Source organism: Sphaeramia orbicularis, chromosome 18, assembly GCF_902148855.1.
Source record: "Sphaeramia orbicularis chromosome 18, fSphaOr1.1, whole genome shotgun sequence".
Taxonomy (NCBI): Eukaryota; Metazoa; Chordata; class Actinopteri; order Kurtiformes; family Apogonidae; genus Sphaeramia; species Sphaeramia orbicularis.
The window spans coordinates 5,386,433-5,410,946 of NC_043974.1; the positions used below are offsets into that span (position 1 = coordinate 5,386,433).

Sequence of the window (24,514 nt, forward strand, 5' to 3'; positions counted from 1 at the left end):
ACATCCAATAATAGCAAAACACTGATAGGAAATTATATTATTATTTTACTGCACAATAAGAATCATGATAATACTTTAATACAGAATGAACTTTCATTTGTATCACTGGATTTTCAACTGTACTTTTTCATAGTTTCTGGACAATAAAGGATATTTACAGATTCAACAGATAAAATATAATAGATTGTATTGAAGACATCACCATTTTTCTTAATAAACATATTTGTAAAGATTCTATTGACATGAAGTTTTAACCGGATAACAATAATAACCTATGTAATCCACACAAAGAAACCAAAGAAATCAGCTCAAAAGTGAAGTTCAGTGTAATTCAACAGATTGACACAGATAAGATAAGATAAGATAAGATAAGATAAGATAAGATAAGATAAGATAAGATAAGATATTACTATATTAGTGCCACAAGGGGAATTCCAACACAGGGATGAAGTACTGAACACACGTACTGATACTTCCTGTGTAGAGAACCTACTGCCACGTGTTACTGAGGGTGATTCTTCACATCTTGAAGGTTCTGTGGTTCTCTTCTCTGAAGTCTGATCTTTAGTTCTTTCACAGATTTTCTATTCGATTGGATGCAGGTGATTGGCTGGGCCATTCCAACCGCTTTATTTTCTTTCAGGGCTGTTTGAGATTTTTCAGGACCACACTATAAACAGAGTGGTATGAGAAATCTCCCGTAATTCTGTTTGAATCATTGGGAAGATGGAGGTGAACACACATTTGATCATCCGTTCAATGCAGTTTCAATGTGTTATAGATCGCATTTCTGCAGTTTACGGTTGATGGTCTTAAACAGATGTCCAAAGCCCACGGAACAGAGACGGTTCCAGCTGCTGACAACATGGAGAATTCTGTCGCAAATAAAGTCAGAACATCTGTTTATAGTGACATCGATGACTGATGATGACGAAACAGGTCTGGAAGGGTTGGACCATTTCAGAGAGGAATGTTTACACCACTACCCCTTAGAACTCTGTTTCAAGGGGTAGGGGTAAGGTTGGAGGGCCAAAGGGTGATTTGGGAGTGGGCTTTTGTCTTTCTGAGAGTCTCCACTAGTGGCTTGTCCTTGGCTCTTGGACAACTCTTCTTATAATTCTTTTCACTCCTTTGTCAGAAATCTTGCGAGAAGCCCATGGTTATGGCCATTTTATGGTGAAATGATGTTCAGTATGAATCCAACAGAGTTCACTGGAACATTCAGAGGTTTAGAAATCCTTCTGTAACCATTGGGATCAGGATGTTTTACAGTAACAAGGTAGAAAAGGCCTTGGGGCCTGATTTCCTAAAAGTATGTCCAACCCACAATGCCACTGGAAAACTTCTACATGAACGAGGGGGAGATTTGGGTCCAATCACAGAGGGAGTCATCAATACCTACTATGACTAAACTCCAAACGGTTCACTCCACTCACTGTTCCCAGTAGGGCTAGTGTATCCCACAGCAGTTTATACAGCAGACTGTCTCCATGAGGACAACCAGTAGCACATGCAAAATCCTCATTTAAATAGGGCAGTCTCTAAGACTTTGACCTGTTGTCATTAGCGCAGGAAATCTGAGTTGATCACCTGTGACACGCAAATCAATAGCACATGCATTTAGCATGAACAAACTAATTTGTGCACATTATTTGAGATCTTAGTAAATCAGGCCCTTAGAGAGCTCTTTGCATTTACCCACCAGGACTTGTTTCTAGTGTGACACCTTTTCATGAACCATCAGCTGAAATTCATTTTCACTGACAAGGAGCAGGATTTCTTTCTAATAATATTGACTTTCCGTGCCTTTTTGCACCTTCGTTTCTTTATCTGTTCCATGGGCGTAGGTTTGTATATTGACGGTGGTGACTTGTCAGTACCAAGTCTGGACGAGGTATAAATTGTCACAACCAATATTTTGTTTATTTTAATTTCCGTTTCAGAAAATAATTTTGCACAACATACTGGGACGTGTTTCCTCACCTGAAGAGAGTGACTATATCTTTGAAGTTGAAAGACCGATATCCTCCACGGTCCTGGGTGTGAGTCAAGTCCCAGTCCATCCACAAACCTGTAACCTCTAGAGATGTGACGTTTGCGTACGACTCAAGTCTCTTTTAAGAGAACAATAAGAACTGATTCGCAGTTGCGAGCCATTTGTTTGCGAGCCATTCTTCTATTCAGATTACCCACACTGCCTTCATGTGTCACCTGTGTGCCCATCAAGGTTATTATCGTTAACGAAAATGGATGAAATGACGAAAACTAAAATTGAAAAAACATTTTCGTTAACTGAAATTAATAAAAACTCTAATTAAAAGAAAAAAAACGATAACTAACTGAAACTGTATCGTGAGCTTACAAAACTAACTAAAACGTATAAAAATTATGGATACAATTCCCTTCGTTTTCGTCTTTGTCAATGTCGGATTGATATGAAATTAATTTATTTGGCTCCAGCAGTTTGAGCTGGTGACACCATACGACACTACACAGTCTGTCATGTCTGGTCACTGCTGGTTTCCAGTCGTCTTCTGGTCCCCACTCTACCTGGAACATACAGACTAAAGCTGGGACACAGCAGCACAGTCCTGTCTGGGATTTACTGTAGTGATACATGGGTCAGGTTTTTTTTTTTTTTTTTTTTGGCGTACCGTGTGCGTGCGCGTGAGTGACAGAGACAGAGCAGAGCTAAAGGACAGAGTCAGTGTTGAACTAGCATCCAGGTAAAAACTGGAGAGTTTATCACCATGAAAAGGCCTTTCAAGCCCTGAACTGCACAGTTTAGAAGAGGAGAAAAGAGGAGGATGAAAACTAATCCAATTACAGAGGTATGGAACCTGTTAGAATGTTCAAAAACGTTTGATGTTACTAGCTACAGCTAGCTGAACTGAACTGAAGCAAAGTTGGCTAATAATGGAACTGGAGATGATTAAGAGATGAGAGATCTGCTAAGGTGTGGTTTACTGATGAGGAACTGGGTTCTATATGTTTATAAGTGGTTTATATATGTTTCTGTCTGCTTTAACTGCTGGTTAGCTGGTTTATATATGTTCCTATCTGCTTTAACTGCTGGTTAGCTGGTTATATATGTTTCTGTCTGCTTTAACTGCTGGTTAGCTGGTTTATATATGTTTCTATCTGCTTTAACTGCTGGTTAGCTGTTATATATGTTTCTATCTGGTTTAACTGCTGGCTGCTTTGTGCATCTCCTCTCATGCTTTGCACATCTTTGCATTGTTTCACGTAAGTGATGTTGTGTATGGATTGCACCCCCCCTCAACCTGCTATAGGGAATTTATACATTGTACGGTACATTGTGTCTCTGCTCAGTCCATGAGCCGCCCTAACCCGACCCCCAAATAAAGTGTCCAGGGTAACCCATATCCGCGCCTCACTAATTTCTTTGAATAGGATGATGAGGAAGATAAAATATATGAAATAACTAAAACTAATACTAAAACTAAACTAAACTAAACTAAAACTAAGCATTCAGAAAAAAACGATAACTAATAAAAACTAACAAACCTGCTCTAAAAACTAATTAAAACTAACTGAATAAGAGAAAAAAAAAAGTCAAAACTAATTAAAACTAAACTATAATTAAAAATCCAAAACTATTATAACCTTGGTGCCCATAAGTCTGGGTGGTCCACGATGCCTTCACATGAATGACTCATGACATCTCTGAGTTTGAGTTGTCCACAGCAAACCCCATTCTCTTGAACACAGCTATGTGTACAGCCAACTTAGGGGAGGAGGTATTGGTGAGCGCCACCTGAGTCCGACTGACTGGACTGGAGCCACATTTACCGCTGTATCAGGGAGGAGGAGATATTAGCAAGTGAAAAAAGTGGAGATGCAGGATCAACTAGAGGAGCATCTTCTTTCTATAAATGCAGATCCCCTTATGTGGTGGAAAAGCCAGGCCCTGGTGGACTCCAGCCTTATTAAAGTCATGATATAGAAGCTCTGTTTAGTGGCAATATCAGTTCCATCTGAAAGAGTATTCTCTAAGACAAATACTTCTATATATATGTATAAGACAAATACAACAAAGACTCTAAGACAGGCCTAATATTATCAGAGAGAAGTCGCCAGGTTAGGGTAGTACCATTTAGCATTCACATTTTTATCATGTCCTAATATTTTTGGGGGGGTTGTTAGTGTCACTACCAATGCTGAGACCAAACCTATGTCCCTAATGTGTTCTATGCTTTTCCCTGATGTTATTTCACATTATTACACATAAGGTATTTTTTGAACATCTATGGTTTGATTTCTTTGTAGGTGTGGATTGTATTTGTTCTTACCAACATCTGGTGTAAATGTTAATGCCAATAACACCTTTAGAAATGTATTTATTGGAGAAATGGTGAGATGTTCAAATGATTTGAGCCATATTTGGTGAATGTGACACTTACATTTAATCTGTTTTGCCAGTGGCTTCAGCAGCTCTAACCACACCTGCAGGACAAACATGTTACACCAGTGAACATATAAATATGCTGTTCTGTGCATGGATCTGGTGTCAGATGTTGTATTCTTACATAGTTACCGCTGTGATGTCTGAACTCCAGTCCAAAATACTCCTTCTCCAGCAGCTTCAGATGACCACACACTTTGTTGAAGAATTCACCACCTAAAACCTTTTGCTGTGAGGAAATTAAAGTAGACAAGAGAGACAGGGATTATTGGACATTTTTAATTGAAATATTCTTAAAACCAAAATATGTGGATTCTCTGGGGGCCACATCAAACTGGGGTGCAGCTCCATTCCTTTATGACCTTCTTAACGAAGTTCCCATAAAGACAGATTTGTATAATGAATGTATGAACAGTGTCCATGTCTAAAACGGTCCAAAGGCCTTTCATCCATCCACTGATGTGGGTGGAAAAGGTTCTGCTGAGGACTAACCTGGGCCAGGGCAAACACTTACTGCACTTTAACTGCTCCATGAAATAGACTATAATGAAATAAGAAATGTATAAAAGGTGAAAGCAGGCTTCATCTGGGATATTTTTCTATAAGCTAGTGTTGATTTTTACTTCTTCCAGTGGAGGATCTGCTTTGTTCTGATGCTGAAAGAACATTGGCACAAGAATTATCATCAAATAACACCTGAAAAAGTGTGTGTTAATTCATCTAGTACTTCATAATCTATTAGTATGGTCCAGATCACAGACCTGTATCCAGGTCCAGGTGGTCCAGATCACAGACCTGTATCCAGGTCCACGTGGTCCAAATCACAGACCTGTTTTCAGGTCCAGATATGTAACTGAGGGTGTTCTTTCTGTGTTTCTTGGTTGTGATGATCACACAAATTTGGTGAACTCTCCTTCTAATGGTCCCCTCTTCAGTGCCTTTGGACTGAACCCAGGCCTGAGTCCTTTAGTCCCAGGTCTGAGTCTTTTAGTCCCTGGTCTGAACCCAGGCCTGAGTCCTTTAGTCCCAGGTCTGAGTCTTTTAGTCCTACATCTGAACCCAGGTCTGAGTCCTTTAGTCCCAGGTCTGAGTCCTTTACTCCCTGGTCTGAGTCCTTAAGTCCCAGGTCTGAGTCCTTTAGTCCCAGGTCTGAGTCCTTTAGTCCCAGGTCTGGTTACAGTGGGACATCAGTTGGACTACTGTCCTCACCCTGTCCCTGCTGTGTCTCCTGTGTCCTCCTCCCTCTCCTGCCCTTCTGTTTAATTACAGTTTGTGAATGGTTCCCATTCTGGGGTTTTTTTTTTGGTCTGACGTGTGCTAGGCAGTGTTTAATGGGGGGGTTGGGGGTGCGGGGGGGGTGTCACTGGACGTCCCTCATTAACTTGTCATGAATAGAAGGGTGGAGGGTGGAGGAAGAGGAGGAAGAGAAGCAGCTGTGAGCCATTATAAAGAGAACACAGTAGTGATTAATGGAAACAAACGGCCGCCCCCAGAACCAGAACCACACAGAACCACACACTGAAGACCCAATAAAACAAAGACACATGAACCACACAGAACTACACAGAACCACACACTGAAGACCCAATAAAACAAAGACACATGAACCACACAGAACTACACAGAACCACACACTGAAGACCCAATAAAACAAAGACACATGAACCACACAGAACTACACAGAACCACACACTGAAGACCCAATAAAACAAAGACACATGAACCACACAGTACTACACAGAACCACACACTGAAGACCCAATAGAACAGATACTGTTCTGTGTGATACTGTATGATACTATGTGATGCTGTGTGATACTGTGTGATACTATGTGATACTGTGTGATACTATGTGATACTGTGCGATACTATGTGATACTGTGTGATGCTGTGTGACATCACAGACATCAGTGACGCTCAAGCAGCTGCTGCCTCAGTCTTTAACATGAAGGAGTAAAAGGGTGAAAGGTGAAAATCCCCTCAGTCTGGTCATGTGGAAGCAGCAGGAACATGTTCACACTCTGGGTCAGATCTACTAAAGGATTGCATGTATTAAAACGTATGCAAACTCATTGCACAAGCAAAAAACAGTCCAAACTGATTTACTAACATACTGCACTAAGGGTTGAGTCTGTCACAGGTGTAAAATAGTGCGTCTGCATCCAGTTAGTACGTTTGACACAATGTATATTAAATAGGGGGCGTTTACATGCAGTTGTGTGTGTGCTGGGAGGAGAAAATGTAAATACATTAATTTAACACACAAAGTGATTTATCAAACCAGAAAGTAATTTAACTGATAGAAACTGGGTCTGTATTTAACACATCTCAAAAGGAGGTGCAAACAGTTTGTATGCATAATTGTGCACACATGGGTGTAGTTAGGAGACATCGAAATGATGAAACGAGATGCAGAGAATGCATTTTGAGTTTTTTGGTTTTTCCCCTGTAAGTCACTTTGGGAAAAAGCATCTGCCAAATGCATAAATGTAAATGTAAATGTAATATCTGAGTATTGATCTGTGACTGCCTGTTTGTCTCCTTCCAGATGGTGATGAAGACCCATTTCTCAGGTTCAGGTTTTCCACAGTGGCAGTCAATGACAGACCTGTTTGTTGACATTAGAGGAACATTAGAGGAACATGTGGAAGTGACGTCTGTTTAAATGTAGTCCTGATGGAAAAGCTTTTCATCCATGTTTGACTCCTTCTTTATGTTTTGTCTGATTATTAATTGGGGTTTTGCCCTAAAGGGTTGAAGATCGGGGTCAGAGGAGTAAAGCCCCCCCCCCCCCGACCAGGGTCTGTCTGTTATGTATCCTATCCTATATTCACCTCCCACCCCCCACCCCCCCAGACCAGGGTCTGTCTGTTATGTGTCCTATCCTATATCCCCCCAACCCCCAACCCCCCAACCCCACAGACCAGGGTGGTCCTGTTGTCCGGCCCCTCCACCCTCTCAGCCTCTTTGCCTTATGTTTCCTCTCTCCTTCTCTTGTGTGGATTCCACTCATGTCCCGGAGGCTGCTGGGAAATCATGGGTGTGGAAAATGGAGCTACTTTGCAAACACAATAGTCCGAGCCCCTCGCTCTCATCTGTTTTTAGGTTGCACTGCAGTTTATCCAGAGTGGGATAGTAGAGCACATGACCAGGGGTTAACTCCTCCCATTACAGCTGTCGACAGCTGGAAAATATAGGATTCACTTTGGACTAAAACACTAATTTTATATTATATATATATATATATATATATATATATATATATATATATATATATATATATATATATATATATACATACAGGGTGGGGAAGCAAAATTTACAATATTTTGAGGCAAGGATTGAAAGACAGTGTATGACCAATTGGTTTATTGAAAGTCATGAGAATTTATTTGCCACAAGAAAATTTACATAATAGAAAATGTTTTTATTCTATGTGTCCTCTTTCTTTCTCAATAACTGCCTTCACATGCTTCCTGAAACTTGCGCAAGTGTTCCTCAAATATTCGGGTGACAACTTCTCCCATTCTTCTTTAATAGTATTTTTAAGAAAGTCAACATTGCTGTGTGATGTTCTATTGGTAGCATGTTCTAAAATGCCCCAAATAGCATAATCCAGAGGGTTTAGATCTGTGCTAGAAGGCGGCCATAAACATGATTCCCAAAAATTGCTAAAGTTGGATTTGTTGCTGTTGTCAACAAGTGTTTTGGTGTTCTTGTGTACGATTTTAACTTCAAATCATATTTTACTGCATTTCTAACGGTCTTGTTGTCTACCTCAAGTTCAATTGCCATTTTTCTCATGGATTTGGTTGGATCCTTTAGGATTTTGGATTTGAGAGCTTTAATAAAAGCTTTGGTACGTTTTTTGTTGCTTCCTCCACTTCCAGACTTTCTCATAATAGTTTTGCTCATAGTCATTCTCTTCTTTACATTATAAACAGTCTTTATGGACACTCCAACTATTTTTGAAATCTCCTTTGGTGTGAGGAGTGCATTCAGCAAATCACACACTCTTTGACATTTGCTTTCCTGATTACTCTGTTATGGAAAAAATAATACTCTACTAATTCGTCTAAAATAATGAAGGGTCAGTTCAAGCGATCAGTGTCTTCAAGGAAGAAAGTTTATTGGAGCTCCAGTAAAGGGGTACAGATCAGAAAGAGGCTGAGGCTGTCTGTCTGAGAGTCCCAAGAATCATCTGAGTTTCTGGGTCTTATACCAGAGCCAAAGGGACCCAGAACTCAGAGATAAGACCTCTCTGAGAGTCTGTGAGATCTCAATTTTACCCCCCCCCCAAGTGTCACACTGGTCTGTGGCCTAAACACAACAGATAAGTAAGGTCATAAAAGGTTAAGAATTTACAGGTGTCATAAACTACAAAGAAAGTCATCCACTCTTATGTGGTCTATGCGAAGACACAGGGAAAAGATGTAAAAGCCTATGTGACAAATAGAATGCATGCAAATAAATATAGAATACATGTAACTTCCTCTACAACTCATATGGGCAAAAGTTTCTGAAAAGGTATGGATAATAGTGTTAAGTATGATTATGACATCAATATATGTTTGGTTTCAAAACAATTGACGTAGTGCCTGCTGAGAAAAAACAACTAAATGTTCATTGTAAATTTTGCTTCCCCACCCTGTACACACATATATGTATATATATATATATATATATATATAATAGCAATAATAATAAGTGTCTTATTATGTTACAATATAATGTTATAGCACAATGTGTATATACACTCCTGATCAAAATCTTAAGACCAAATGAAAAATTACATGAATTCCCATTTTTCTAAGTTAGATCTCTTCAGAAGGTTCTGAGTTTCAAAATGCAAAAAGAAAAAATGGGAGTGAGACAAAAAAAAATTGACTAAGCAATTTATTAAAAACAACAGTTAAACTGAAATAATCTGTTAATCAGCCCATCAACAGTTTCAGACCACAGCCTTTAAAAGACCAAATCTGTGCATTTGATGTCCTTTAGTGTCAGGTATTCCCACTGTCATGACCTCCTGATGGAAAAGGATCCAAAGCTTTGTCTGTTTGAACATGGTTGGATTGTTGAGCTGCAGAAACAAGGCCTCTGGGAATACACCATCACTGCTGAGGTTGGATGCACTAACACAGGCAGGTTGGACCCACTGTCTGGAACTGATGGCCACTTTTGGTCACTTCCCTTTCCATCCATCCCCAGATGTTGTCAGTGTGCTTTAGATGAGGGGAACATGCAGGATGGTCCACCACAGTGGTGGTATCCCTCTGTCCTCAGTCCTCTGTCAGACAGTGGACATAGTGGACTGCAGTGTTGTCTTGTTTATAAACCCAGTCGTTCCCACACAGGCCAGGACCCTCAGTCATGACCCCTGACCCCTGAAACATCTGCACAGAGACAGCCTTAACCACTGGACGCCCCTACACAACCTGAAGCTCCATTGGTCAAGGACAAAGCACCCAGATCATGATGGCCACGCCCCTTCCATTGGACCACTGAAGGACAAAGCACGCAGATCATGATGGCCATGCCCCCTCCACTGGGCCACACCTAGAAAACATCTCCAGTGGGATCTCCTTGTCATATCAGTAATGGTGGAAGCATCAGGACTGTCAAAGTTCCATTTGTCCTCATCAGAGAATCCACCTGTCTTCCACCTTTCACTGTCCCATGGCTGGTGTCTCTGTCCACGTCCAAATGGACAGTTTAGTGGTTTGGTTGAAGGGGACAAGGCCTTTGTAGATGTTTTTGGTTCTTAAAGCCCTTCTGTGGCAAATGTCATCTGATGGTTCTAGGGCTGCAGTCGGCACCAGGAACCACCTTCATTTGGGTCCAGGACCGTCCCCTGTCTGGACAGACAGCCAATTGGATCCTCCGGCTCAGCGTCGGTGACATGTTTTTGGTTCTACCACTGGACTTTTTAGTTCCATAACCCTCAGGATCTTCTATGGATCCAACCTGCCTGTGTTAGTGCATCCAACCTCAGCAGTGATGGTGCATTCCCAGAGGCCTTGTTTCTGCAGCTCAACAATCTGACCACATTCAAACAGACAAAGCTTTGGATCATTTTCCATCAGGAGGTCATGACAGTGGGGATACCTGACACTAAAGGACACTGAATCCACATTTATGCACAGATTTGGTCTGTTAAAGGCTATGCCCTGAAACTGCCAATGAACAGACTAGTTCAGTTTAACTGATGTTTTTGATAAATTACTCACATTTGTTTTTTGTCTCACTCCCATTTCTTCTTTTTGCATTTTGAAACTCGACTTAGAACCTTCTGAAGATCCAACAGAGAAAAATGGACATTCATGTAGTTTTTCAACTGGTTTTCAGGTTCTGATGAGGAGTGTATAGTTTAATAATCACAGAATAAAAGCACTAGTAGAGACAAGTTAAGGTAAATAAACTGTGACCTACAGTGGGTTTGTTACTAAATGCTGCTCTTAGGTTCATTTGTCATGAACTCCTCTATTTCTACATCCAATAGTCCAAAAGTCCAGTAGTCCAATAGTCCAAAAGTCAAGTAGTCCAATAGTCCAGTAGTCCAGTAGTCCAATCATCCAGTAGTCCAGTAGTCCAATAGTCTAATAGTCCAATATCCCAATAGTCCAGTAGTCCAATAGTCCAATAGTTCAGTCGTCCAATAGTCCAGCAGTCCAGTAGTCCAGTAGTCCAATAGTCCCGTAGTCTAATAGTCCAATAGTCCAATACTCTAGTAGTCCAGTAGTCCAATAGTCCAGTAGTCCAATAGTCCAGTAGTCTAATAGTCCAATAGTCCAGTAGTCCAATAGTCTAACAGACCAATAGTCCAGTAGTCTAGTGGTCCAATAGTTCAATAGTAAAATAGTCCAGTAGTCCGATAGTTAATAGTCCAGTAGTCCAATAGTCCAATAACCCAGTAGTCCAGTAGTCCAATAGTCCAATAGTCCAGTAGTCCAGTAGTCCAATAGTCCAGTAGTCCAGTAGTCCAATAGTCCAGTAGTCCAGTAGTCCAAATGCCATTAAATCAACATTTACTGTATGTAATTACAGTGGTATCAGCATTAAAGAGGCCCTTACACCAATGATAGTGGCCAATATTTTTGAGTTTTTTTTTTCATAAATATGTACGTTTTAAAATGTGTTAATTATATAAATATGATATAATGGGATGAAAAGTTTCAAATGATAACTATTTTTATATATAGTGAATATTTCTTGGTCAAGGGGTACAAATAATAATGAAAACTAAATAATGAACAAAGTAATATTGAATGAAAAAAAGTCGTTTTATGTGTCATCAAGACTTTTCCTAAATATGATGGACTTCCTGTGTGTCTAAGTCTTCCCTTTGACAGAACAAACAGGAGCAGTGGTTTTAACAGGTGATAGAAATGAAAATATGATCAGATTATTATGATCACATACAGAATGATGACAGTAGCAGAGCATCGTGAAACAAAGTCATTCCTTCTGCCATAAAATATTTGATGCTGATGAAAACCAAGTCTATGCAAAACTTTAATATGAGCCTGTTCTAACATCCCATTATGATCATGATTAGATTTACAGATGTTTTTAACAGCGTGTGAACATCATCACAGAAGCAGCAGGAAAAGTGGAAGGAATCCTGAGTAGAGGCTGTCATTAATAATAATAATAATAACAACAATAATAATAATAATAATAACAATAATAATAATAATAATAACAACAACAATAATAATCATAATAATCACATTACACATGGACATTTAGAAAACACACATTTATGGATGTATTTGTGACCTTCCTGTAGATCAGACTCGACCTCTATGTCTCTAAACAGGATGAAACCGTTTGCACTGGACATGTTTGTGACCGATCATATATTTATGATGCTTTTCAGATTCAAAAATATGCCTAAAGTCTGATGTGTTCAGATGCTGGATAATCACTTCTGAATACATCTGTTGGTGCAGGGTTAACTATTAGACCAGGGGTGTCAAACACGTGGCCCATGGGCCAAATCCAGCCTGCATAAGGGTCCGCTCCGGCCCATGGCATGAAAGTGCAAAAAAAAAAACCTGAAGGGGTCTCAAATAAAATAATAACATAATAACCCATAAACAATGACAAATACAGATTTTCTTCTTAAAAATTATATGAAAAAAATAACATTACACTATGAAAATATTTACATTTATGAACTATCCTTTCACAATAAAATGTAAATAAATACATAAATAAAAACAAATATGAACAACCTCACATGTGTAATTTTAGTAATATTCTGCCTGTTACTGTAACATAGTGTGTATTTACACATGTATAAATAATAAGTCAAGGCAGAATATCGTTAAAATTGCACTAATTTTTCTAATGAAATTTCAGCTTTTTTCAAGTTATTCACATTTTTTTGTAAAATGTAAATATTTTCATAATTTAATGGGGTTTTTGTGCCAAAACAAAGAGAAAACCTTGGAGTTGTAATTTTTTTATAGGTTATTAGGTCATTATTTTACAGGTCTGACCCACTGGAGATCAGAATGGGCTGAATGTGGAACCTGAACATAAAAGAGTTTGACCCCCCTCGATCAGACTATTGGAAAAAATCAATATGTCTAATTCAGTCAGACACTAATGAATGACATAGTTGACATTTTAATGAATTCAGATGATCAGGACCACTTTAATAAAGACCATATAAAGACATGTGGACTCTGTCTGTGGACTCATAAACCTACTGACTTTAACCCTTCAGAGGATGAACCATGGCCCAGATGACTCCCTTTAGTCCAGTTCCAGTACATTTCCCTTCTGTTTGTGCTTCTGCTCCTGGATTTGAGGTAAATATTAGAGCCTTTACTCGTTTCTTTACAGACTGAGGTGGTTTATTTGAGTATTAAATCAGAAGCAACTCTACCAGGATCATGAAGAACCTCAAATCTAACATGAAAACCACTGAACAAGAGCTTTGAAATGACATATTAGATGTGTTCCTTTGTCCTTTCTGGTCAGTTTGGCTGCCAGAATAGATGGCTTTGATAGCAGGGCTCTCAGAACCATTGAAAACATCAGGTGGCTCCAGCGGGTTTCCAATGAGGTGCTTTGAGCCCGCACATGCCAGCCCAAAGCATCCAGCCTGACCGCGCAACATCACACCCGCTGGTTCGGTCATGTCCTCCGCCTCCCTCCTGACCATCCAACAAGAGCCATCCTTCAGTTTGACTAAAAGGCAGCAGACTGGAAACGACCACGAGGCAAACCCCACACCTGATAGCTCAACATCATTGCGGGCGACCTCCAACAACATGGAGTTATCATGGAGGACGCAGAGCAGTCGGCACAAGACCGCCAGCAATGGAAAACACTGGTTCACCTGGTTGGCTCAACACACCGGGACGGGACACCCGCCCCATCGCAGGAGCCCTACTAGTAGTAGTAGTAGTTTGTCCTTTGGATTGACCCATATTTAAAATATTATCATTATTATTATTATTATTATTATTATTATTATTATTATTATTATTATTATTATTAAATATAGAAGTCAAGGTTGTGTTTTGCATGATTTGACTGTCCTTCTCTGTCACACACACCAGTTTATTCTGTTCTTTCAACTCTGTTTGGATCACTTTATAGTGGGATTTTATTGGACTGTTTTACATATGAAAAATGAAAACACATGAGAACAAAGATGAGTCCATTTGAAAACTGTAAACCCAGACCAGGATAAAGAGGACTAGTAAACAGCTTCAAGTGTGTCTAATCAAACCAACAGAACAAACTATGGGTTGTAAGGGTTAGGGTTAGATGTGGGTTAGGGTTAGATATGGGTTAAATGTGGGTTAGGTTTAGGGTTAGGGATAGATGTGGGTTAGGGTTAGATGTGGGTTGGATGTGGGTTAGGGTTAGATGGGGGTTAGATGTGGGTTAGGGTTATATGTGGGTTAGAAGTGAGTTAGGGCTGGATGTGGGTTATGTTTAGGGTTAGATGTGGGTTAGATTTAGGGTTAGATGTGGGTTAGGGTTAGATATGGGTTACATTTAGGGTTAGATGTGGGTTAGATGTGGGTTTGGTGTGGGTTAGATGTGGGTTAGGGTTAGGTGTGGGTTAGATGTGGGTTAGGGTTAGATGTGGGTTAGGGTTAGGGTTAGATGTGGGTTAGGGTTAGGTGTGGGTTAGATGGGAGTTAGATGTGGGTTAGGGTTAGATGTGGGTTAGGTTTAAGGTTAGATGTGGGTTTGATGTGGGTAAGGTTAAGGGTTAGATGTGGGTTAGGTTTAGGGTTAGATGGGGGTTAGATATGGGTTAGATGTGGGTTAGGTTTAGTGTTAGATGTGGGTTAGATGTGGGTTAGGTTTAGGGTTAGATGTGGGTTAGATATGGGTTAGATGTGGGTTTGATGTGGGTAAGGTTAAGGGTTAGATGTGGGTTAGGTTTAGGGTTAGATATGGGTTAGATGTGGGTTAGGTTTAGTGTTAGATGTGGGTTAGGTTTAGGGTTAGATGTGGGTAAGATATGGGTTAGATGTGGGTTTGATGTGGGTAAGGTTAAGGGTTAGATGTGGGTTAGGTTTAGTGTTAGATGTGGGTTAGATGTGGGTTTGGTTTAGGGTTAGATGTGGGTTAGGTTTAGGGTTAGATGTGGGTTAGGTTTAGGGTTAGATGTGGGTTAGATGTTGGTTAGGTTTAGGGTTAGATGTGGGTTAGGTTTAGGGTTAGATGTGGGTTAGATATGGGTTAGATGTGGGTTAGGTTTAGGGTTAGATGTGGATTAGATGTGGGTTAGGTTTAGGGTTAGATGTGGGTTAGATGTGGTTTAGGTTTAGGATTAGACATGGGTTACATATGGGTTTGATGTGGGTTAAATGTGGGTTAGATGTGGGTTAGGTTTAGGATTAGATGTGGGTTAGATGTGGGTTAGGTTTAGGGTTAGATATGGGTTAGATATGGGTTAGATGTGGGTTAGGTTTAGGGTTAGATGTGGGTTAAATGTGGGTTAGATGTAGGTTAGGTTTAGGGTTAGATGTGGGTTAGGTTTGGGGTTAGATGTGGGTTAGATGTGGGTTAGGTTTAAGGTTAGATGTGGGTTAGGTTTGGGGTTAGATGTGGGTTAGATATGGGTTAGATGTGGGTTAGGTTTAAGGTTAGATGTGGGTTAGGTTTAGGGTTAGATGTGGGTTAGATGTGGGTTAGGTTTAGGGTTAGATGTGGGTTTGATATGGGTTAGATGTGCATTAGGTTTAGGGTTAGATGTGGGTTAGGTTTAGGGTTAGATATGGATTAGATGTGGGTTAGGTTTAGGGTTAGATGTGGGTTAGATATGGGTTAGGTTTAGGGTTAGATGCGGGTTAGATGTGGGTTAGGTTTAGGGTTAGATATGGGTTAGATGTGGGTTAGGTTTAGGGTTAGATGTGGGTTAGGTTAAGGGTTAGATGTGGGTTAGATATGGGTTAGGTTTAGGGTTGGATATGGGTTAGATGTGGGTTAGGTTAAGGGTTAGATGTGGGGTAGATATGGGTTAGGTTTAGGGTTAGATGTGGGTTAGGTTTAGGGTTAGATGTGGGTTAGGTTAAGGGTTAGATGTGGGTTAGGTATGGGTTAGGTTTAGGGTTAGATGTGGGTTAGATATGGGTTAGATGTGGGTTAGTTTTAGGGTTAGATGTGGGTTAGATATGGGTTAGATGTGGGTTAGGTTTAGGGTTAGATGTGGGTTAAATGTGGGTTAGGTTTAGGGTTAGATATGGGTTAAATGTGGGTTAGGTTTAGGGTTAGATGTGGGTTAAATGTGGGTTAGGTTTAGGGTTAGATGTGGGTTAGATGTGGGTTAGGTTTAGGGTTAGATGTGGGTTAGATGTTGGACCCACTCACCTCCACCTCGAACGTCCGCTCACTGTCATCAAGGAAGATCACGCGCAGTCGGAGCTTGGTCTCCTTGGAGACCCGGGACTTGGTGGTGAGGCTTCCGAGTCCCCGGGTCTTCCGCTGATGAAGGTCCCCCATGTCCCAGTCTGTGTCCCTGTGTCGGCCTGGGGGGTTTTAATAAGACCAGCGGTCCCCCATAACATCCATCACCCCAAGAGTCAAGTCCAGCGGCGTCACGCGCTCCTTTTCCTCACCACCGTCACCATCATCACCACCACCTCCACCATCATCATCATCATCCTCTTCCTCCTCTTCCTCCTCTTCCTCCTCCTCCTCCTCCTCTCCGCTCCTCTGTTCCTCCGGGGATCCCGTGTTGCCGCTGCGACGCGCGCTCTCCAGATGCGTAATGGCGCGCGGACGTTGTTTCCAGACACTGACTGGGCATGAAAGGATGAGGAGCAGAGACCAGTATGTGACAGAACACAGACAGACCAGCCCAAAGGCAGCTGGAGGAGGAGCACAGCCCTTATCCAAGCCCTGCAGGACCCAGACTGGACTGACGGGGTTCGGCTTGGATTCACATGTCCTTTCTGGACTGGGTTCTGGAGTTCTGAAGGACCAGAGCAGAAAGGACATCAGACTAAGAGTAAGAGGACATGTACAGAGACAGCTGTTCAATCCAAACACAAACACAGAGTGAAGACAGTAAACAGTCCAAGAGAACAGAAGAAAAGAAAAAAAGACCAAACCACATCAGAAAGAAAAAGCAATGACACAAAAGGATGAAAAAAAGGAGTGAAAGGAGGACATGACATGATGAGATATACATATATATATATATATATATATATATATATATATATATATATATATATATATATATATATATATATATAACCCTAACCCTAACCCATAAACACTGTGGGACAGAATGAAACTGAATGCACACACTTGAAAACCCTCGGCTTGACTTATCAGGTACACTACTGCCACCCTTCGCCACAACATTTCCACAAAGGCCCGAGTGCCATTTGGGTTTCTTCTGTAAATAGACTGTGTTCATGATGGAGTCATCTACAAAGGTGTTCACTGTGAGGGGAGGGGTTCAGCTACATAAGCGCAGACAGACTCATGGATTACAGAGAATTAAGACATGACTGGAGCGGTCCCCCATAACATCCATCTATCACATTTACATATGATAGACCACAGAACAGATTAATGGAGTAGAGATAACTAACACACTGACCCGTTTGGATCCACAGGTTCGAGATGTGATCGATTTTATGCTGTTGTGTATTTGTACGCGTTGTACTGCATTTATCCAACAGTCACCGCCAAAGTGTTGTGGACATAGAAACATGATTGTAAGGATATTGGATCAAAAATGACTAATATCTGACAAAATATTGGTCTGATCAACTGTTACTGTTAACACTAGTCTGTTCTCTGAGCAAAAATACAGAAGGATGATAAACTGTACGGACACACACAAATACACAGGCACGCTTGGCTTTTATAATATAGACTAGGCTATTACTCTGGTTTTACACATTTGAAAAAAAAATTGTGATGAAAGTCATACACTTACACTTACACATATATAAGTTTAATGGTAGATTTTTCTTCCTCAATCAGATGTGATGACAGTATATGGTTAGATGAGGAAGGAAATTAGTATTTACAATCAGAGCAGGAAAAATATTAGAGACATTTAGAAGAACATTGAAAATCAGAGTCATGGAGAAAAAAAAGAAAATTAATGTTGATATAAATTCAGTCCATACCATCTGTGAGTCATTCTAGAAACAAAGATAATAATTGAACCCAAATGAGCCAATGCACTGATATTTATCCCATAATATAAAACTATATTCTGACACTGTTAGAAAAGAAACACCTGGATTCAACAGGTCCACAGACTGTTGGACACATATATGTATGAGTTAATTATGATCAGATGATAACGACATGTGACTGTGTAGGTTGGACAGTGAATGTCCAGTTGGTAGAAGATAATATAGTCAACATTCTGCATAAAGGGTTTAATGGAGGTCAGAGTTTTAGAAGCATAAGACCTGAGTATTTTCTTGCATCAAAAAGTACAACTAAATGAAATAAATAAAAAGAAAACAACTACAACGACATAAATAGAAGCTGTCCGTCCAACATATCCATTATCCAGAGACACCTGCTGGTCTCCATGGGCACACTGACTGTTCTTGGATTTTCAGTTCAGTTCCTTCCTTCATCACCTCCATGTCCTTTTCATCACTTATGGATGTTTATGATACTGAGGCTGTGGAAGGAAACCTGCTTTATACAACATGTCACTTAGTTCATGTCAGCTGGGCACAGTAAAGTGTGTACAGTGGATGTGTCATTGTGTGTGTATGTGTGTAAGTGTGTGTGTCCTTCTTGGGGATAATATAAATTTCACGGTGGCTGGATGCTTTTAGAGAACTGACCTGTCTTAAGTAGGCTAGTAGTGCAATGGTTCCACTGGCCTCCAGCACACACTGAGCACTTAGTGTGAGTGTGTGTGTGTGTGTGTGTGTGTGTGTGTGTGTGTGTGTGTGTGTGTGTGTGTGTGTGTGTGTGTGTGTGTGTGGTCAGGGCACTGTCACACTTATGTTTCTCTCCTGTTTTTCTTTGACTGACACACACATCATTCACTCAGTGACACACTTCCATGCCATATTTGACTCCGCCCCCTTTGGTTCTGATTCCAGGAGACGTTCATTGTCTCATCTGTTTGTCCACATAATGTTTATGTCGTGTCACTATAAGGTTCATAATATGAGTTCCATTAATGTTTGATTATTGATGATGGAGAATCGGACCACTACATTAAGTCTGTACCGCATCCCAGATCAGAGTCTGGACTTTATGGAGGTCTGATCCATGTGGAAATGAGGTCTGATTGGCCCTGGACCACTCTGTCACAAGAACGATGAACTGGATCAATCTAACCCTAACTCTGATGATCTGGATCAATCTAACACTGATTCAAGGTTCAAGGTTCAAGGTGACTTTATTAGTACCGGTGGGTAGATTTGTTTTGCAGCAAGCTCTCGCTCACTGCTGGTCGCTGAGTGCGAAAGCGCCCAACACAAATCCTTCAAAAGAATTACAGTGGAGATAATGCAAGCACATACATCACATACATAAGACATAAGACATTATAAACACAGTACACGTGGTCACGTGATGGAACTTTTTCAATGGATTTGGTTGTGGGAGGGGGACAGGAAGAGAAGAAGAATGTTGTGAGGCAGACGGAGATGGGGGGGGGGGGGGGATTAAATGCGTGTATGTGGTGAGTCCTTGAAAGTCTGTTTGTGTATGAAAAATAAGAGACTCAGACTTCTGTCCTTTATCAGTTCATTCAGTCCTGTATCTTGGCCTTGGAAGGATGTTTTGACTGCGAAGGAACAGATTAGACCAGAGTGGCTCCAACTGCTTTACCGGCTCCCAGGAGAAACAGAATTAAACGGGGAAAAATGATTTGATTTCTGCTTAATTTAGTTATAACTTAATTTTTGTTATAACTGGGCCTCAGCATTACTCCTCACTTCAGAGCAGGTAGATCCTCCTGCACAGTTTGTCTTTTTACCCTCAGTCCCGCGATTTGCCAGAGCGCATCCACGGTCTGTCCAGCGATGTAATCCAACTTTTGTGTGAGTCCACAGCTCATGCAATCCTCCGACTGTGTCACCATCTGCTGTAATACCTTCACATTGTCACTAACCGCTCCGAAGTGCTCCTTAATTTCGATTGACAGCAGCGGGGTCTCTATGTGTGCTGCTGTCTTTCCAACTTTGCGATAAACCAGGGCAACTCCAAGACCAATTAGAAGGTGTCCTGTTATCAAAAATCCAATCAGGTAAATATCAATCCTCCACCGACAGAACCCACAGCCACACTACCTCCACTTGTTCCAAGTGTTGATCGCATACTGTAAAAGTTCTGTCAGGGCAGGCGGGCTCCTCCAGATGCCTTTGTTCCTGGGTGAAAAAATCTTGTCAATTGCGCTGAGTGTCCAGTTGATCAGTTCCATAATTTAGTTGTTTGGGAGTACAGCAAGCAGGGGATCCAAAGACAAAAACAGACAAGACGCAGAGGCAAAAGCAGGAGAAAAAAGAGGAAGGCAGGGACAGCTCAGAAACACGTCTGCTCTCGACAGAGGACAGGAAGGAAAAAAAAAAAAAAGAAAGAATGCATGAAGGACCTGGACTATGGACCACTGCAGTAGTGACCCGTAAAGGACCTGGACTATGAACCACTGCAGTAGTGACCCGTAAAGGACCCGGACTATGAACCACTGCAGTAGTGACCCGTAAAGGACCTGGACTATGAACCACTGCAGTAGTGACCCGTAAAGGACCTGGACTATGAACCACTGCAGTAGTGACCCGTAAAGGACCCGGACTATGGACCACTGCAGTACTGACCCACGAAGGACCTGGACTATGAACCACTGCAGTACTGACCCATGAAGGACCTGGACTATGAACCACCACAGTACTGACCCACGAAGGACCTGGACTATGAACCACTGCAGTACTGACCCACGAAGGACCTGGACTATGAACCACCACAGTGCTGACCCATGAAGGACCTGAACTATGAATCACTGCAGTACTGACCCATGAAGGACCTGGACTCAGAACCACCGTACGAGGGCTGTTCAATAAGTTCATGGCCTCACCCAGAACAGAACAACACAGACTGATAATTTATATTTTATTTTTCAACATAATCTCCATTTACAGCAATGCGCTTGGTCCATCGATGTTCAAGCATCACTATCCCATCACCATTGACCAATGCATTTGATTTTTACTCAGTATTTCTGGGTGAGGCCATGAATTTATTGAACAGCCCTCGTAGTACTGACCCGTGAAGGACCTGGACTATGAACCACTGCAGTACTGACCCATGAAGGACTTGGACTATGAACCACTGCAGTACTGACCCTTGAAGGACCTGGACTATCTGCTGACTTAAATCCAGGTAGCTGGGGTTTTTGTCCAGGCTGTTTATTGAACACCTATGAATGGAACTAATATTATGAACCTTATTGTGACACAACAGAATCATTATGTGGACAAACAGCTGTGACAGTGAACGTCTCCTGGAATCAGAACCAAAAGGGACAGAGTCAAATATGGCATGGAAGACTTTTTTTGACCAGGCTGTAATGGTTTGAGTACGAAAACTGAACCCACATGCAAGACCCAGAGACAGATGTAAAAGTATAGAGTATTTATTAAACACGAAGTTAACTGACAAATCTCTGATAGAGTTAAACAGAATCTTGAAGACACAGAGTCCTGGGTTCTTCACGGGGTTCATGAAGTGGACCGAAGACGGAACCCCACAGTTCAGACCGGTAAAACACGTCGGGAATCCAACTAGGGGAGAGCAGAGGGAAGTCAGTAACAGAACCAGGTCATACACGGAAAGGCAGACAGAAGGGCAACAGGACATAGGGAACAGGCAAGCTCACATACCGGTAAAACAGGCGAAAAAGTCAAACACACGTTGAATCATTGGAGGCAGAGGCACAGACAAGGGTCAGGCAAAAAGGCAGGAGTCAGAGAAGGCAAACCGGGTCAAAAACAGGCAAACAGACAGACAGGATCCAAAAACCGCTGGTAAGTAACACACGAAGGAGATTACAAACTGGCAACGGACAAGGGGAAACACAGGGCTTAAATACACAAGAGGGAGGGAAGACAATGAGACACAGGTGGAACAAATCAGGGCGGGGAAAGGTAATCACACAGGCGGGACAAATTACAAACAGGAAGCAAAGACACCAGACTTGACACACGAGGAGGAGTTAACAAAATAAAACAGGAAATGACAAACAAGACAGACAAGACAGACAAAACCAGACTAACGTCTGGGAGCAGGTGTGACACAGGCAGTGTGTAAGTCTCTATATCAGAACAAACTTTGCTCATTCGAACATGAAATAACATAAAACTGCTCTGGTTTTCCTTCTACCACCATGTTATCTCCATGGCAATGGCACTAAACCCGTCCCTGTGCAGCGCTGACTGAGCTCCAGAACCTTTGGTCAGAGGAGTTTAGGGTCCCTGACGCTGACAGCAGCAGAACCTGGGTTCACAGGTTAGAACTACACATCCAATCCAAATATTCACAAGCACAATTATTGATAAAATGTGTAATATCAACACTTAATCAAACAACATGGAGGAAAGAAGACAAAGGGTGGATTAACGTCCCACCTTCAATTGTTCATGTTCTGATGTTCCTGCTGTAGGTTTTCAGCTGCTGTGGGAGGAGACTGGTCTTCTGCTTCTAGCTTTTCCCACATCTGCAGATGAAGAACTGTAACTGTCTGAATGTGGTGGACTCTGCTTATGGTCACGGTCAGGGCTAGGGTTAGGGTCAGGGTCAGGGTCAGGGTCAGGGTCAGGGTTAGGGTCAGGGTTAGGGTTAGGGTTAGGGTCAGGGTCAGGGTTAGGGTTAGGGTCAGGGTCAGGGTCAGGGTTAGGGTCAGGGTCAGGGTTAGGGCTGGGTCAGGGTCAGGGTCAGGGTTAGGGTTAGGGTCAGGGTCAGGGTTAGGGTCTTTTCAGGTCAAAGGTGAGACAGACCTCTTCTGGAAGACAGGTAGGGTTTGGGGTTAGAGGTTAGGGTCAGGTTTAAGGTAAGGGTGAAGGTTATGGGTGAGGTTTAGGGTCAGGGGTTGGGGTACAGATAAGAGGTAGGGTTAGGTTAGTGTTATGGGTGGGGCTTAGAGTCAAGGGTAGGGTTAGAGATAGGGTTAGGTTAGTGTTATGGGTGGGGCTTAGGGTTAGGGTGGGGACGGTCCTTTCCAGAACATTACTCATAGATCTAAAATAAGGAATTGGTAGCACCAACTTTGGAGGCTTGATCAACCTCCGTTGCTGCAGAACTGCTTTAAGTTGTTAACCCATTTCTTGTTCGCTTTTTTGTATAATTCTGAAATGTCCATTATTTTTCAGTTTTGTCTGACCTTAACTTTTTTTTTTTTTATTTTTTTTTTTTACCTCTGGCAGTTCATCGATTACCTTTGTACCATTTCAAGCTGCTCATTGGACTTGAACTGCTTGAATTTCAATACAAAACTGGAAAAATTGGGGTGTTCTAAAACTTTTGACCGGTAGTGTATATAACAAATAACTTATGTTCATAAAAACAAAACATGTTCATTTGATTGTAATTCATGTAGTTGTAATAAGAACTCTCTTTGTGTTTCTGTTTAAAAGGAAAGGGCCTAAGACAGTAATTAATTTTACTGCTATAATAATGTTGTCTGTTGGGTTTTGCATGTGCATGAAAATGTTTTGATGTGTCATTTATTTTGTGAAGCTTGTCAATTTGTTTCCTGCTCAGTCATTTAACTGTCGTCCAGTTGTGAGATATGGAAGTGGGACATCCAGGAGGCAGGTTAGATCGACACGGACAAGAGAGAGAGAGAGAGAGAACGTCAAACAAATGACCTGTAATGATATATTATCTACCTTTTAGTAATATTTGCCAAATTTCACATTCATTGTACTAAATTTACACACCAGCGTCCAAAGATTATTGTTTTTAAAGCACTTTTTTCCAATTATTTGGGCAATATAAAAAACATTATGAACTCTAAAGCAAATAAAATAAAAAAAACTACGTCAAGTATATAATCTTATTTAATTTATATAATTTCAATTTTAGCTTTTTTATTTTATTTTTATTTATTTTCATTCTATTTTATTTCATTTTTACTTGCGTTTCTATATATTTGAACCGAAAAATATATTGTGAAATGTGATTTTTTTTTTTGTCCTACTTTGATGTATACTATTATGTATATATACTGTTCAATTGTTCATTGTCCAATAGAGGGTATGCACATACGTCACGTCCCCCCCTGGCCACGCCCTTCTAAGTCAGACTGAGTGGCAAAAACCAACCTGCTCAACATGACGGAGTGTAGCAGTAAACACAGCGAGACTGGGAAAATGTGAAATATGAAATTAAATTAAGGACAGTTGGACTGGAAATGGATCCGTACGAGCTACCAAAGAACAAGTGGTTCACGAACATTGGCATGTGACCCGAAATCACGTATCCTGACATCCAGGGTGGAGGGGATCATCGCTATTTTTACCTGAAACAAATATACATGGTTTCATCATTACTGACAACCAGGGTCCAAAACTAGGGCCCAGAACCAGCTGATCCAAAGTCCATTTGTAGTAG

The 24,514-nt window shown here is 41.1% G+C and overlaps 1 protein-coding gene across 1 annotated transcript in view; it reads right to left on the minus strand.

The window, feature by feature from the left end:
• Nucleotides 1–16,572, minus strand: part of LOC115438720 (FERM domain-containing protein 7) — a 43,510-nt gene extending 26,938 nt beyond the window's left edge. Inside the window, exons 1-3 of the mRNA XM_030162504.1 lie at nt 16,277–16,572; nt 4,551–4,655; nt 4,425–4,467 (exon numbers count right to left, since the gene is read on the minus strand). Coding sequence (XP_030018364.1) covers nt 4,425–4,467; nt 4,551–4,655; nt 16,277–16,408 — 280 coding nt within the window. The 5' untranslated portion in view covers nt 16,409–16,572. The remainder of the gene's footprint in view (nt 1–4,424; nt 4,468–4,550; nt 4,656–16,276) is intronic.
• Nucleotides 16,573–24,514: the final 7,942 nt, after the last annotated feature.